The sequence below is a fragment of the Balaenoptera borealis genome (genome assembly GCF_965194805.1).
Source record: "Balaenoptera borealis genome assembly, chromosome: 17".
Taxonomy (NCBI): domain Eukaryota; kingdom Metazoa; phylum Chordata; class Mammalia; order Artiodactyla; family Balaenopteridae; genus Balaenoptera; species Balaenoptera borealis.
Window position 1 is genome coordinate 43943899 of NC_138876.1, and position 16111 is coordinate 43960009.

Sequence of the window (16111 nt, forward strand, 5' to 3'; positions counted from 1 at the left end):
TTGACACAGACTTTTCAAATGTCTCCTGAATCTCCCTCCTATTCTCCATTCTTAGGGCCACTTCCATGCTGGATGCTGTATCATTTCTTGCCTACACTCTTGGTATCCGGTCCTCTTGCCTTTCTTACCCTATTTATTCTCTGTTCCACATATACCTATAATATAAAAATGAGTATATAATTCAGCTGCCTAAAAACTCTCTGTGCTTTCCCATTTCCTATTATGTGAAGTCTACACTAACAGTACCGATTGGTTATTTTTAAGAGTACATTCAATTAAATTCAACAAATATTCATTTGAGCTTCTGCTATTTGCTTGTCTGTGATTTAGTCATGGGTACATACTCTGCGCACCTTCATAATTTTCTGCCTAGATTTACTAAGTCTTATCTAGGTAATCATAATTGACTGCAGCTGGATGTGTATGCTACCATTTTTTCTGCGACAGCTCTCAGAGCTGGCTCTATAGCCTTCTTTGTCATTGGCAAATAAGACAAATCTTGATGGAGTAAAAAATTGTGTGTACTTTGAGATTGTTAAAGGTTTGGATCACTATCTAATGATTTTTTTCACCTTCTGGAATAATCTGCACTTTGGCAGCAGGGGTTTACATAAATGCTTATGTTCAATTTATGGGCCCTTGGTGATGCCTTTGTCTTTCTCTGCTCTTTATGCAAGCAGGAGTTACTTTTCTATGTATTTAAGAGTTGTGGTTTTTTCCTTAGTGTTTTTATCACAGTCATTAAGCAAACATTCCGCTAGTTGCCTGTGCCAGCCGTTTCAAACTTGTCTTTCTTAAACAAGAGGTTCCTTTTTTCCAAACGAAATCTTAAAATACATTAAATCTTAAAACAGATTAATGTGGAACTATGCTGGTTAAAGTACCATAGTTAACCCCAGGCTGCTTGATATCCCCTTGGTGGCTCCAGGAGCTACCTCCAGGAAGTGGTTATTAGACTCTGAAGCAGAATCACTGGAGTGAAGGTAATAACAGATGTGGGAGAGATGACATTTCTAAGGAGCTTATACATACAATTAATGCCTGGAGTCTACCAGTATTCATAAGACCCACATTCCTTTCCACACTTTATGAAATTCGTAATTGATTTTTCTAACCAGAACCACCATTTGGGTACTTATTAATGTTTATAGTGCTTTCTCTTGGTGGGCTGCAGGTCATCTTTGTCAAAAATGAATGAACTGGTTTAGACTATGTTGGGCCTCTACTCCATTTAAATGAGTGTGTGCTTTCAGCATGTCTCCTGTCTGCTTACTCATCCTCTGGCCCACTCTGGGTAACCATAGAGTTACTAATATGTCTCTGCCTGTTTTGTCAGAAACTCGCTTTACTTTTTCCCTTGCTTTTACTTTCTTTATTCATTCATTCAACAAATCTTTATCAAGTGCCTACCGTTTCAGGCACTCTTCTAAATGCTGTGGAAGCTGGAGTTAACAAAATAGGTCAAAATTTTCTGCATTTGTGAAGTTGACACTGTGATTGGGGAAACATTCAAAAACAAGATAAATATTTCAAGTACTAGCTACTTAAGTGCTATAGAGGAAGTGAAGGGAAATTCATTGTCCCTATAAGAGATGACACAAGAGATTTTTGAAGTTATTTTTCTAGAAATTGTGATAGATTAGTATGGATTTACCTCATTCTTTTGCCGTCTTCCATCTTAACTCACGCTCTTTAAAGGCATGATGTCCTGTTTTAGGCAGTCATCCCTGTTTCTGGACCAGCTGCTGGCTCAGCTGCTGGCCAGCTTCTTCCAGGACTGAACCCTTGGCGTTGTTCTCATTAGCATAGTTATCCCAGTGTTTACTGATTACTTGGACTGAGCATGACTTATTCTCCTGCTTCCTCAGAGCTCACTTATCTTAGTCATTGGGTTTCAAACTTTTATTTTTCCTTTTACCCATCAAATGAAATCATATGCAGAAGCTCAACCTATAAAACAAGTGAAACATCTGAATGGGAATGGGAGGTGTTTAGGATGAGGTCAAAGGCACTCCTTCCCCCATCCCCACACTTTCAGGCTGCGTGGACACTTCCATGGATTCTTCCCACGGAGCTTTTGTTTCTAAGTGTAACATTTCAGAGCCATTATTTGATTACGGCGTTGTCCTTTTGTGATGACAGAAATACTCTATAACTGAGCTTTCTAGTATGGTAGCCATGTCACCACGGCTGTTGAGCACTTGAATGGTGGCTAGTGTGACTGAGGATCTAAATTTTTAATTTTATTTAGTTTTAATTAATTAAAATTTAAATGGTCATATGTGGCTAGTACAGTAGTTTTGGAAGGTGCAGTTCTAGTATAATGCTGTCTCTAGGTTTAATATTTACTGAATGTTTCTTTATTTCAGTTTTCCAGATCTTGTATAAAATAATATTAGTTTTAGATGATAATGAACTCTGAGACGACCTGGAGTAAGTTCTAGCTTGTAACCTCGAACAAATTATCCACCCTCTCTGGTCCTCAGTTCCTTTATATAAGATGGTCAAATTTGTAGTACCTTTCATAGTGAGATTTTAAAGTGAGATAAAGCATGCAGGGCATTTGGTGTAGTGCCTAACGCCTGATTTTAGGTGATTTATCCTAAGGGTTTTTTTTTTTTCTTGTAAAAATAAAACATGTTCATTGCATAACTTTAAATAAAAGAAAGATAACAGAAACTAAAAATAATCTATAATCCTACCATCCATACACAAGCAACAGGAAAACTTTGAAATGTGGAAAAAATTGGTTTTGGTTCATAATATGTTTTTTTTTTTCTTTGTTTTGAATGTACATATGTATGATGTATGACTACGCTGATACTATTATTGTAAAAAAGGGAGCTTTTGGAGGCTATGTCATACGTGTATAAATTGCCTTACAAATCTCCTTTTCTAATATAAAAGGTTTTAGGAAATATATTGTGATTGCTGAAAGGCATTTTAAAACTGGTGAACTCAATAATCCAATTCAAAGATTTATATTTGGTTACTTAATGTAGAAATTCTTTTTAGGATTTTTTTAAGGATGGAAAAAAGATGTAGATGATTGTATCTTAAGTTAAATCTGTCATGTCTCTTGAAAGTTCTAGTGTTTCAAAATTGTGACGAAAGGCATGCCTTATTGTTACCTGAAAACTGGGTTCCCCTCTTGGTGGGTGTTGCAAAAGACACAACCAAGCCAAAGATCGGGAAAAGGAAGGATTTATTACTTGCAGCAAGTAAGGAGAACACTGGAGATCCTTCCCAAAGCAGTGTCTCCCCAACAGCAAAACTGGGGGAGTTTTAAGCTACGTGCATATTCATGATGGGGCTTGAGCAGAGGAGAATTCTACATAGAATTGGGGCAAAGGGTGACAGAATCTAAGCTTTAGTTGATTGAAGTCACGAGGGTCAGAAAAGGTCAACATCATCTTTCTTTAGGTTCTGGGGTCTTACCTTACCATCCTCCACCTGGATGGAGGCCTTAGTTCCTGTAAAACAACTCCAAGATATGTATAAGATGGTTATGTATATCCCTTGAGGAGAAACTAGGACTCTGATTTATTGCTGAACTATTGTTTCTTGACTGCTTTTTCCTCTGTTCCTGCATTCCTTTGTTCCCTTAAAATCATTAATTACTGAGACCTATTCAAGGACAAGCATTGTGGCCAGGCTTAGATCACAAAATGGTTTAGGCCTAAAATGGCTTCTCTTATGTCAAAAAGCTATATCTGGTTCTTTTTCTCCAAGGACACCCTACCCCATCTGCCTACATTATGACATTATAGCAATATATATTCATTTAAAATATTAAATGTATTGAGAACCTTCTATGTGTCAAGCATTGTGCCAAGTGCTGGGACTATAACAACAAACCATATGTCATAATTTCCCTTAAGTAAATCATGAACTAGTGGGAGAGACTGACGTTGGTTCTAAGTACAGTGTGATCAGTGCCATAAGAGGAACTAGAGAGTGAAATAGGGAAATGTGGGGGAGTTTGGGACAGCCTGAAATGGGAGGGTTGTTGTTTCTGGCTGAAGTGACACCCAAATGGAGTTTTAAAGGAATGATGGACTTAACCAGGCAGTGGTGGGGTGAAGAGTATTTCAGGAAAGGGATGCAATGCAGTGGAACCCTGTGTGACCCAGGGGCATTTGGAGAGCCATAAGTCGTTCAGTAAAGAGTTACTGAATGGATGGGGGTGGATGGGAACCAGATGAGTCACAAAGGTCTTTCTATGCCCTACTAAGACACAAGGACTTTATGCTTAGCATTATGAAAGGTCTTTGGAGAATGGATCAGAGATGAATAGTCAGATCCGGGAGTCCATTCAATGGATTGTTGATTAGGCCAGGTGAGAGATGATGGATGATGAGGGTTTGAATTCAGGCTGTTGAAATGAGTAGCATTCTAGATATTTGGTTCTAGAACTTGGAAAGGATATTAGGGCTAGAGTTATAGGTACAAGTTATCTGCATAATGGCCATGGTGTAACTATCCCAGCACCAATGAAGTCACTAAGGAAAAGGTATAGAGTGAAACTTTGAAGAAGAACACTGGGGGAAAATAACAGTAATTATCACAGAGGTGAAGAAGGGTGAACCCATAAAAGAGACTGAGAAGGAGCACCCAGGAAGGCCTAAGAAACATGAGGAGAGTGTTAGAATAGTGGTATCATGGGGACAATATGTTTCAGGAAGGAGGAAGTCCTGAACAGTGTCAGCTGCTACAAAGATGCCAGATAAAGGATACAAGTGTTTCTTGGATTAATAATGAAGAAACTATTTAGAAGAGTTTCAGTGGGAATTAAGAGAATACATCGATGCTACATTCCAGGGTTATTTTAGTCAGGATTCTTTGGTTTTGCGTGAAAAGTCAACTCAAATTAGGTTTTAGGCAAAGTAGGGACTGATTGACTAGGATTGTTTGGAAGATCCAAATTGTAGGAATTTTAGAGATGCAGCTGGTGCCTAGGATCCAGCAGAGTGAAGAACTTTACTACAAAGCACTATAAGGATGATCTCTTGCCACTTCTTTGTTTCTTTCTGTCTGTTAGCTGCCTTCTTTTTCAACACAGGCCTGCTCTCTGGACATGGAGGGCAGTAGACAGTGTGGTTTTCCTTGGGATACAGTCCTTGAGATTGTTTTCCTTTCCTGAGATTGCCCATCTTGGACTAAGCGCTGTGCCTGGACCAGCCACTGGTATCTTGGGTACAAGGTCACGAAAGAACATGGTGGTTCCCAAGGTAGTTATGAGATTAGAGGGCATGGCAAGTCCCTGTACTGGGAGGGAAACTTTCTAGGCATAAAGTCTTACAGGTGTCCCCTCCAAGTACACGTAAGGTGGAATGGGAAATAAGGAAAGTGAGTGTAGATTACTCTTTCAAGAACCCGAGCTGTGAAAGTGAGTGTTTTGATGATAACTAAACAGGGAAATTTGGACATTTTGTAGGGTATTTTGTAACCAACTCATTGATGGAGATTTAGTAATGAGGATTGAAAATGTATTTGAAAACTAGAGGTAGATATTAATTTTAATGTTTATGGGAAAAAATTTCTGTGCAGACATATTCTTGTGGACATAGAAATTTATGTGGACAGAGGAAATCTAGTGGTCACTTTATTGTCAGCTATATTTTCTCTGGGTAGTCTCCTTTATGTTTGAGATGATCATAAGCCATATCTGGAAAAAGAAACCAGAGAATATTAGAGTTTGCAAAAGATCCTTGAGGTCACGTATTCCAGGATGCTTAGTTTTATAAATAAGAAAAGCAGACTCCAAAGAAGTGAAGGAATCACTTATAGATACAGTAGTGCCTATCAGAAGAAGAAGGGCTATTTTCTTCTTGGGTCTCTGTTTAGAGAGTGAGGAATTCTTTCCTAGAACCTTTTCCATAGGCCTCATTCATGACCCATTGTCCAGAATTGGAGCACAACACTCACCTCTGAAACCTGTTGCTGATAAGGGGAATGTGATAACCTGATTAATGTAAAACAAGGAGACTCTGGCCCCCCAAATTTTGTACCCGAACAAAATTAGAGCTCTTCAGCAGGAAGACAGGGATGAGGGCTGTTGAGTAGGCACTCAACAGTATCTGTGACATAAGCTAAGCTGAAGAGCATATATTTCATTCTGTGGTCAGTGGGACACTCCCAAAGGTTTTAAATCAGGGAGTAGGTCAGATCAGATTTGTATTTCAGATATAGCAATCTTCATATAACACCTGTGGTAAGACATGAGGTAACAGGTCATTCTTACACTTGCCTGAAACCACATAATAAGTGGGTTGCACAGTTGAACTGAATTTTGGATTTTCAGTATCTTCTCATATTACCTGTACTCTATTTCCTCATATATTTATATGCTGTTGATGGTTCTGTGTTTGTCTTTTGCCATGAAATTAGGGTTGCTGTCTTTGAACTGGCTATAATATAGGGAATGGATTTGTAAAAATTAGGAATGTAACCATGCTTCTAGTGAAAACCATGGTTGTGTTTATTTTTTAAATGTCTTCCTAAGGAGGCAGTTAAAAAAATTGCTATCAAGTTGCTTACTATTTTCACTGGTTGGGGTGTTAGAGTGTATAATACACATTCACATATACAGCTATTGTACAGATGGGCTGTGATAAATGCTAAAAGAGAGGCAGAGGAAACCTGATGTGGTTGACACCTGGGGCAACTGGGAAAAGCTGTAAGAGGATGTGGAATCTATAATGGGCAGTGAATAATGTATAAGATGGGACAGGTTCTTCTAGATAAAGGAAACAACAGCATGATAAAGAAAGGCAGAAAAGCCAAGGAGTAATGTCAGGGTGCCCTATATAGACAGCATAGAATTGGGGAAAGACACTGGAAATAAACCCATAAATGGATCATGAAGAGGAAGGTCAAAGAGAACGGAGCTCACACGTGTTGGTATCTAATATGAGTAGGCGCTGTGGTGGGGTCCTGATGAGGTAGAGGATTGTATCCCCATTCCTATGAGGGACTGAGGCTCAGGGTAACTCACTTGCCTGAGGGCCCACTACTGACGGTCAGGAGTCTACATTTGCAACCAAGTCTGACTTAACTTGGAAGTTCTCCTGTTATTGCTAAATATCCTTCCCACTGTATCAGTACATCCAGCTTAAAATATTAGCATTTGACTTTTATTCTTAGGCATTGTTGAAGGGTTCTGAGCAGGAATGAATGTTACCAGAGGTGTTTTTCAGGGAAATGAGGTGGTGGTGGTGTGGAGGCTGGATGGCTACCTTTCCAATCTGCAGACAGTTGCCTGTAACATCTCACACCCAATCACTGGAGTCACTAAATGACTCAATTGTCAGAACTGTATTTGCCAAATTTTCCAGAGAAATAAAAATCGAATTCTGTACCAGTTTTGTTCCTCCTGCCTTTCCATTAATAGTACCGTGGTTCCACTTGGGCTTAATCCTCTTTAGTGCATACCTTCTAGCTTTTGTAACTAACACTTATTCACATAAGACTAACTCTGGACTAACTACTAATTGACCAAAAAGTTCCTCAACCCATAACACCTATGAAACCAAGATATTTCTTCTATTATAATTGACATGATGAACTCTGATAGAAAATGTCGTGCCATTCATTATACCAATACTGAAATCTTTTTACACCAATCATCTCTAGAATGGTATGTAAACAAGGGAAATGTAGAATGCCTATGCTTCATACCTTAAAAACACATCTGGAACTATTTGAACTAACTAAAAGTAAAATAAGTGCCATGGCAGATTATGCCATACCTTTTCACATAAAACAACAACAACAAAAAGGGAAATGGAAAACATACCACTTCTAGAAGGCCCTGACATTGATTGGATATTGAAATGGTATCGGTAATGTATTTATATATGCCACATTTTCTTCCATGCATCAGCCATCTTTGGTACATATGTGTTGGATATTTGCTATGGGAGTTGAAAACTTACCACATAGGGAAGATCTTGTTTAGAAGTGATGTGAATCATTAAGGTAGAAGTAAAGTCAGTTCTTTTAAAACACATAATTCCCTGATCTGATAATTTTTTTCTTTCTTTCTTTTTTCATTTTGTGTCAGTCTTTCAATAAATGTCAGCTTTCCCCTACAGCAACTAAAAATAGAGATTACATGCAAGAACGGTATAATTTTCATGAACTTAAAAAATTACATGAGAAATATTATAACTTAATATTGGTTTTACTATATCCTCTAATTTGAAATGGAGTGAAATGCTTCTATGCTTGAATCATAGCTCTATTGCTGTTTGCTATAGAAGTTTCAAGAATATATATTTCAAAATGTTTTTTTTTTTTTTTTTTAATAATCCAAAACAAATGCAACAGAACGCAGCATACTTGAAACACATTTTCTGAATTTATCTTAAATCTCTCTACTCCAGAGCGTTTTTGTGTGTGTATGGCTTAGGCTTGGCTGGTTATTTCATCATCTATTTCAATCCTGGATTGATTGCACTGAACAGCACAGAATGAGTTACATATGGTCCCACTTTGTCTAAGTTTGTAGGACCTCTGGGTTGGAACTCCATTTCATCAGAGTGAAGCTAGCCATCACAGAAATGTGGCTAATGTCAAAATCTTAAATATATACACGTATACATGTATTCCGGAGAGAATGTGTGTATTCCTGTTAGAAGTAGTGGTGTTTTGCTATTCATTGGCTCAGTGATTATTGCTCCTAAAATACTGACAACATCTCAGGAATTTTAAAAAGTTGTTCATCTACATTTTATAATAATTGTTGTTGGTATTATTATTATTAAATTCTGGATAGGAATCATGTTACACAAGTGGACCAAGATAGGTATTCAAAAGGTATTCAAATTAAAATTATGAATATATCAAAAATCTTTCTAAAATTGGGCAGAGGAAGACAGAAATACAAACTTTATCTTAAAAGAGTCTGAAGAGGAAACCCACTGTCAACTTTATGGTTTATTATTCCCTTTTTCCATAGTGTGGGCTATTGGAAAAAGAGTAATGAAAAGCGTGTTTAAGATACATTTCCAAGTTTAGGTATTGCTCAAGAATTGCATCAAGTAAGGTAGGGCCTGTGCCCACCAAGGCTCGGCTTTTAGCGGTGGTGAAACTGTCCAGGGTAACTTTCTCCCTTTCCAGGCTCTTTTCTCCCTGCTTTTTGGTCTGTTCCCTCTTTCTCACCCTTTCCTTCTATTGCTCGATATACTTATTATTTCTTTCTCTGTTATTCCCACTTCCCCTTCCCCCTCCTGCTCTTCCTTTCTCTCTCTGTGCAACCACGTGCTTCAAATCTGTGGGTCTGGACTGCCTTCGCTAACAGCTCCATGTGAGTGTTAGCAGAATGAAAACCAGATGGACCAGCAGTTCCCACTGTTATCTCCCAGCTGACTCTGGCAAGCCTCTCTTTATCCCTCCTTCCTTGGCATGAGGGAAATATTTGCCTTTATTTAGGGAGACTTGTATTTGCTGCTATACCTCTTCCCTCAGCTGCAACACAAGTGGAAAGCTATTTATTCCCTTGTTGCTGAGGTTGGTTGAGGTGAGTAAACGGTGCAATGAATTTTACTATCAAAGAAGTGGTTTTAAACCTGCCTAACTTCTGCATTTCTCTACAACAAGTTATTCACTGGTACTCGTTAAATGTTCTGGAATAGCAATATGAGGTCAAAATTTTAACAGTACGATAAAGGTAGAGATGCTCTCCATGTGTCTTCACAATCATCTCACTCAGAACACTTATTCACTATAGGGACAGTCATTGTTATTCAGCCAGCAGTAGAGACTAAGAAATAGAGACCCTGATACTGTTCACTGGATCATCATTCACAGTGCTCTTAATAGAATGATTATTATTTTCATTCTTCCCTAATACGGTGTCAACGCTATTTCCACTTTCAAAAATTGTGTTCTATTGCAACCCAAGTCTTATGAAATTGCTTTGAATAAAGGTAAGGTAGATTTGGAATTGTCATAGTAGTAATTTGGGCTTTTCATTTTAATAATTGACAAGTAATTTGAGAGTTTTTCACTATGGTGATCATAATGTTTTAAGAGACCCATTCTTTATTAATAGTCTATGTTACATTACTTTTCAAAAACTCCAACTGGGAGATACCTGTGCCTAAGGCCGCAAGAGGCGCCTCAGATATTTTTGGGGTGTGTGTGTGCATGTGTACACATGTTTGTAGAAAATTGGATCTAAAAAAAAAAATGAAAACTTTTTTTTTTTTAACTGGAGATCTGTTTCTTTGAGTAGATCAGATTGAGAAAAAAGTTTAAAATTCCAAGGGAAAAGTATACTTAGTATAAAACAGTCCTGAAGTGCAAATGTTCATTATTGGGTAATTAGGAAATTTCTCCCTGTCACATACTCATGAAAAAATATTAGAAAGGTCTTTAGTTCTCAGTTTGGGACTTTTCCATTCTTACTCTGCCTGAGATTATTAATTGAAGTATTGGTTTGATATGTTTTATTTTATTTTTTAAATTTATTTATTTATTTATTTATGGCTGCGTTGGGTCTTCATTGCTGCACACGGGCTTTTCTCTAGTTGCAGCGAGTGGGGGCTACTCTTTGCTGCGGTGCACGGACTTCTCAGATTTCATATTTTTTAAATGGTGGATCATAAACTCACAAGTTCTAAGTCAATAATAACTTCACTTCGTTTTGTGACATTTATGTAGTGGTGATTTTTCAAACAGGTCAGAAAAAAAATTGAAGTGAGAGGTTATGTCTGGGAGACATAGCCTGCTTCATCTGTTAGGCTAGAAAACTAAGCATGGAAAGGGGATGGTAGGTATTACAAAAAAGTCATTGCAAAACACCAGCTTCTAACAGTATCCCACCTGCATAACAGAGCCTCAGATTTGTGTTATTTCTGAGCTGTCCGAGGGGTTCATTACCATCCCACTTCCTCATCTATTTTTTACTTCTTGCTAATGTTGGCTTCAGCTTCAAGCGAAGTTGTGCTCTTGCATGTAACACTACCAAGCATCTGCCCAAGCCAGAAATAACAATAGGATGTAAAATTACCCAGTTAGAAATGAGGTCCTGCCATCTGTGCTACACCTTCTTAAGTGGGGTTTGGATGATAAAGTCTTGATTTAAGCTTCAGTAGATAAGCCTATTTTATTGATAGAAGATGTTGGATTTCTTACCTCACTTGTAAAAAAGATGAACCTCTCATAAAACTGAGGTACGAAAAAAACCCTAAGGTGCTTAAGGAGTAAAATAACATGATCATGGTGGCATCCTCCAGATCGGACTGAGAAGCACTCCACGATGCCAGACTCACCTGTGGATGTGAAGACCCCGTCTAGGCTGACTCCTCCCACGATGCCACCTCCCCCAACAACTCAAGGAGCTCCCAGAACCAGTTCATTTACACCAACAACGTGTAAGTAGGCATTTCTGCATTTGCTGTTTCCTTTTTCAAGTTCAAATTAAATTTTTTTCTGCAAATAAAAATTAAGGGACAGCAAGATCCAGCATCAGTGTATTATGCAGAAATGAAGCCCCACCCCACACACACAAATAATTTGTTTGCCAGTGAGTAGGTATTGAGCACAGAATTATCATATCTTGGGTGTAATTTGTATGACTGCCAGTATTTGCCTGCCTTTTCATTATTGTTTCAAAGTTGTAGTCTTCTGTGATTTCAGCGAATGAAGAACGCTGCCTTTGGTCTGTAACTCATCATTGCCATGGTAACTTCTCCTTTGACTTAATGAGGAGCTCCTTATTTTAGTTTGTTCATTTTGACTTGGAACATGTTAATATGCTATAATTATTTCCAGGTTACTTCTGATCTTCTAATACCACTTTCTTCTATTATTTACAAATAATGTTAAAATCTAACATTCTTAAGTTAAAAGAGGGATCATTCTATGCAACAGTTGCATACAGAAAACTTTCTGAAATAAGGAGCATCTTTCTTGGCTTGAACTTGTCAGACATTTATTAAATATTCCATTTCAGCTTGGCTCAAGACTTGTGTTCTGAATCAGTGGAGTGTATTGCTTTTTGTGTCATCCAAGGAAAGGACAGAATATTCTGATAGAATAGCAACCTCCCTTTTTTTCTCTATATTTTAATAGGAATAGCAGATAGCTTTGTTTTCATCAATCTGAAAGTCCTGGTTAAAATATCATCAAAAGATATGTGAAACTAATAAATGCTGTTGGTTGCAGATAATACTATTTACAGACTGTTTGCCCTGAAATCTGTATATGAATGAAAAATAACTAATAGGCAAAAATAGATCCTTGGGATTATAAGGGTTCGGCAAAATACACATCCAGGCTATTTATGTAGTGTTGCGCTGCCTTTTATAAGACCTTTCCAAACATGTAAGGAGCAGGGGCCTGCAACAGTGCCAAGTTGTAACACTGTCATCTTGTATTTGGTTTGTTGTTACCCAAAGCCACAGTGATAGGCATATGCCTCCTGTGAGAGATCCTAGTGAGATGTCATTTCTTGCCAGGTTGCTTTGGTACTCATTTGGGACGAGACCATTTTATTTTCTTGAAACTTTTAAGAATAATAAGGTGCTTAAAACATCTTCAAACTATTGTTGGAGGTAGTTTATAAAAATTATATTTAAAAGATGGATTTGATAAAGACCTAACATGATAAAGTCAACATTTCTTTGGTGAGAAATGTGCAAAATTTTCTAGCCTAGTTCTTATGGATTATCACCTTGACGTTCAAATAAATTTTATCAAATGAATTTACGAAGTTACCACCAATCCATGCTGTTAGTTGGACTGAGATGTCCCCTTTCGATTTCTAGAAATAACTCTTTGATAATTACTATATGCATTTTGGCTTCTTACATAAAATTGGTGTTTTCCTTAAAGAAGTGGTTAAGAAATATGAGGGGGAGAAAATAGCCTTCTAATTGGGTGGTATAAGGTTAAAACTTGAAAGTCGTATTTCTATAAACACAGCTGTCAGTTGTGTGTACAAAACATGATTAAAAATGTCCAGTGATAAATTTAGTCTCCACCAAATGTCCATTTTCTCTAGGGGAGCAGTTTAGAAAGGAATAGTTCTGTTATATTGATGTAAGCCTGGCACAAAAGGCTGACATCCAAAATGCTGTTTGTTCTGTGTTTGCATATGTGTGCATGGGAGGCAGGGCTGTCCCTGTGCTCCAGCCGGCTCCCATTTCTTATCAGCTTCTGTGCAGGATATCCTCATGCGGTGTGAGGAGTCCACCCATTTAGTTATGGAGTACCTGAGCCTCTGGTAATCCTGTGAAGTCAAAGCATTTTACCAAAAAGGCCCAACAGCTTTTAAATTACCAACTTCACTAGATTGGAAGGGAAGGATACTTAATTGTAATTTCCTTGTGCGTGTTCTCTGTAAGTTTATTTTTTCTTTCTGATTTTGTGCCCTCTGACAGTAACTAATGGAACGAGCCATTCACCCACAGCCTTGAATGGCGCCCCCTCACCGCCCAATGGCTTTAGCAATGGGCCTTCCTCTTCTTCCTCTTCTTCTCTGGCTAATCAACAGCTGCCCCCAGCCTGTGGCGCCAGGCAGCTCAGCAAGCTGAAACGGTTCCTCACTACCTTGCAGCAGTTTGGCAATGACATTTCACCGGAAATAGGAGAGAGAGTCCGCACCCTCGTACTAGGACTGGTGGTAAGCAAACGGAAATCGGCCCAGTTTGGGTTAAGGGAGAGTGTGGGGGAGATTCAAAATACAGATTCCATTCTCACAGGTATTTTGTTTCTACACCTGGAGATTGCATGCAAGTCTGATAATTCTGTAGTAACAAGGGTTTCAGTTCTGCATTATGTATTGACCACACCATGATTTCTTTTCCTATTGATATTTAGCTAATGAAGATGTGGTTATACAAATTTATCATTATCTTGGCCATAAAGTTGTGTGTGCATAAAATTTAATAAGTATATCCTCCTGGCATGGCTAGTGTCTTTTCAACAATGACAGAATATTTTTGTTATGTTAATGGTTTGCTTAATCTAATTGGGTGCTTATTTTAACTTAGTTGCTTTGGGGGGGTTTTATTATCAGCCTAGATGAGCAAGAATTTATAACAAGTAACACATTATTCTTTTATGTTTTCATTTTTAAGGCTAATAGCATTGAATTTTTTGTGTGTGGTAAAATACACGACATAAAATTTACCATTTTAACCATTTCTGAGTGTACAGTTCAGTGGCATTAAGTACATCCACACTGTTGTATAACCATCACTACTATCCATTTCCAGAACTTTTTCATCACCCCAAACTGAAACTACCCATAAAACAATAATACCCTGATTTCTTCATCCCTTAACCCCTTATAACCATTCATTGTTTAAAAAAAAACAAAACAAAACAGTTTTTTGCTATAGGTAGAATTACACAAACCATTAGTTTGAGAACAGAAGTGTTGATTTTGGCACGTTATATTACAGTCTGTACATTGTCACACTGGAAATTAGAACATATTTCCTTTTCTTGCATTCTAAATCACTTTTACATGTCCTGTGATTTTCTTTATGAATAGAGGATTTTCATTTAGGAAGGTGATTTTCCCATAGCAAACTGAGTCATAGAGAAGCTCTGAGTCACATATTCAGGCCTTTTATCATCCAGGCTTACAATGGAACTGAAATTCATACGATAGGCAGCAGTTTCCTTTTTCTCGATATAATCATTTATTTTTACTACATGGACTTATCATGGGCAAAGCCATAGCAGTTGTGTTTTACAAAAGAAGTCCTAGAAGTAAAAGTCTGGGTGAGAGTTTAGTGCAGTAGACATGCTTCAGATCATAGTATCTCACATTTGACAGAGACTTTGCAATTCAATTTTTAACCCTTACCTCCCTCTCCCCCACACTTTAAGAACAAGAAGCTTTCACATTTCCCATAATCCATCAGCTTCCTCTGACAAATTTGTATTCCTCTGGAATACAAATCACCTTGTATTCCTCTGACAGGAAGGTGATTTTGGCATAGTGTGTCAGCGTACTGCAGTTACTTTTGTCAGTCACTTATCTTTTCCTTTTTATTTGTTCTTGAGTTTTGCATAGAGTGTTTTTGACACATAAATAGGTTACATCATAGAACCACAAAGTAAATCCAAAGCAGTAATTGTATCAAGTGAGTGATGAAATGTTGTTACTAGTAAAAAATGTTTATTTTAAAACTGCTTTATAAATTTGATATGTTCTTTAACTGTGGTTTCTATAACTTCATATATAGAAAAATTTGATAGCTTTAAGTAGATTTTTCCCATATGTTAAGTGGAATACTTTTGAGGGCAATACTTTCTTTTTTTTTTTTTTTTTTTTTTTTTTTTAAAAGGAATTCCTTTATTTTTATTATTTATTTATTTATTTTTGGCTGAGTTGGGTCTTTGTTTCTGTGCGAGGGCTTTCTCTAGTTGCGGCAAGCGGGGGCCACTCTTCATCGCGGTGCGCGGGCCTCTCACTATCGCGGCCTCTCTTGTTGCGGAGCACAGGCTCCAGACGCGCAGGCTCAGTAGTTGTGGCTCACGGGCCTAGTTGCTCCGCGGCATGTGGGATCTTCCCAGACCAGTGCTCGAACCCGTGTCCCCTGCATTGGCAGGCAGATTCTCAACCACTGCGCCACCAGGGAAGCCCGCAATACTTTCTTAAGATTTTATTTATCTAAAAACTTTATAAAGATAAGTTGGGGAAAACATTAATTAATAGTGCTAGGCATATATTCAGCAGGCAGTGAACATTTGTCAAAAGATGAATGAATAGAGAATGAATTTTGTTTTGAGCATTTGACTGCAAGCTTTTACACATGTCATTTTATTTATACACATTTTACGTGTGGGGAAACTGAGGCTTATAGAAGAAAAATATTCTAGGCCACCCCATTGGTAGTGACAGGCCTATGATTTGAACTCAGGTAGTAATCGTAATGAATAACATTATGCTGTTATTTAGATGGAGTTAAGAAAAGTGTTAATAAGAACTGTTTTCATGTGCAAAACACAACTGGTATGGCTTTAGAAAATGGAGCCAGAGAAACGAAATGAAAGATTAAAAAATGGACTCTCTGACCCTTATTGTTACAGATAGGAAGTTAGTGTTTATTCATAGTTTCAAGGGAAGATGTTTCAAGTTTGGGGG

The 16111-nt window shown here is 37.8% G+C and overlaps 1 protein-coding gene and 1 long non-coding RNA gene across 8 annotated transcripts in view; both read left to right on the top strand.

Annotated features, from left to right (window-relative positions):
• LOC309614706 overlaps positions 1-16111 on the top strand; it is a 411347-nt gene that overhangs the window by 117430 nt on the left and 277806 nt on the right. The gene's annotated exons all lie outside the window — the stretch shown is intronic.
• The window catches only part of RUNX1T1 (RUNX1 partner transcriptional co-repressor 1), a 142544-nt gene that overhangs the window by 69128 nt on the left and 57305 nt on the right, over positions 1-16111 (top strand). For all 7 annotated transcript variants that reach the window (XM_082363323.1, XM_082363326.1, XM_082363328.1 and 4 more), the window contains 2 exons: positions 11244-11381; positions 13392-13633. In XM_082363323.1, the coding sequence (XP_082219449.1) occupies positions 11244-11381; positions 13392-13633 (380 nt within the window). The remainder of the gene's footprint in view (positions 1-11243; positions 11382-13391; positions 13634-16111) is intronic.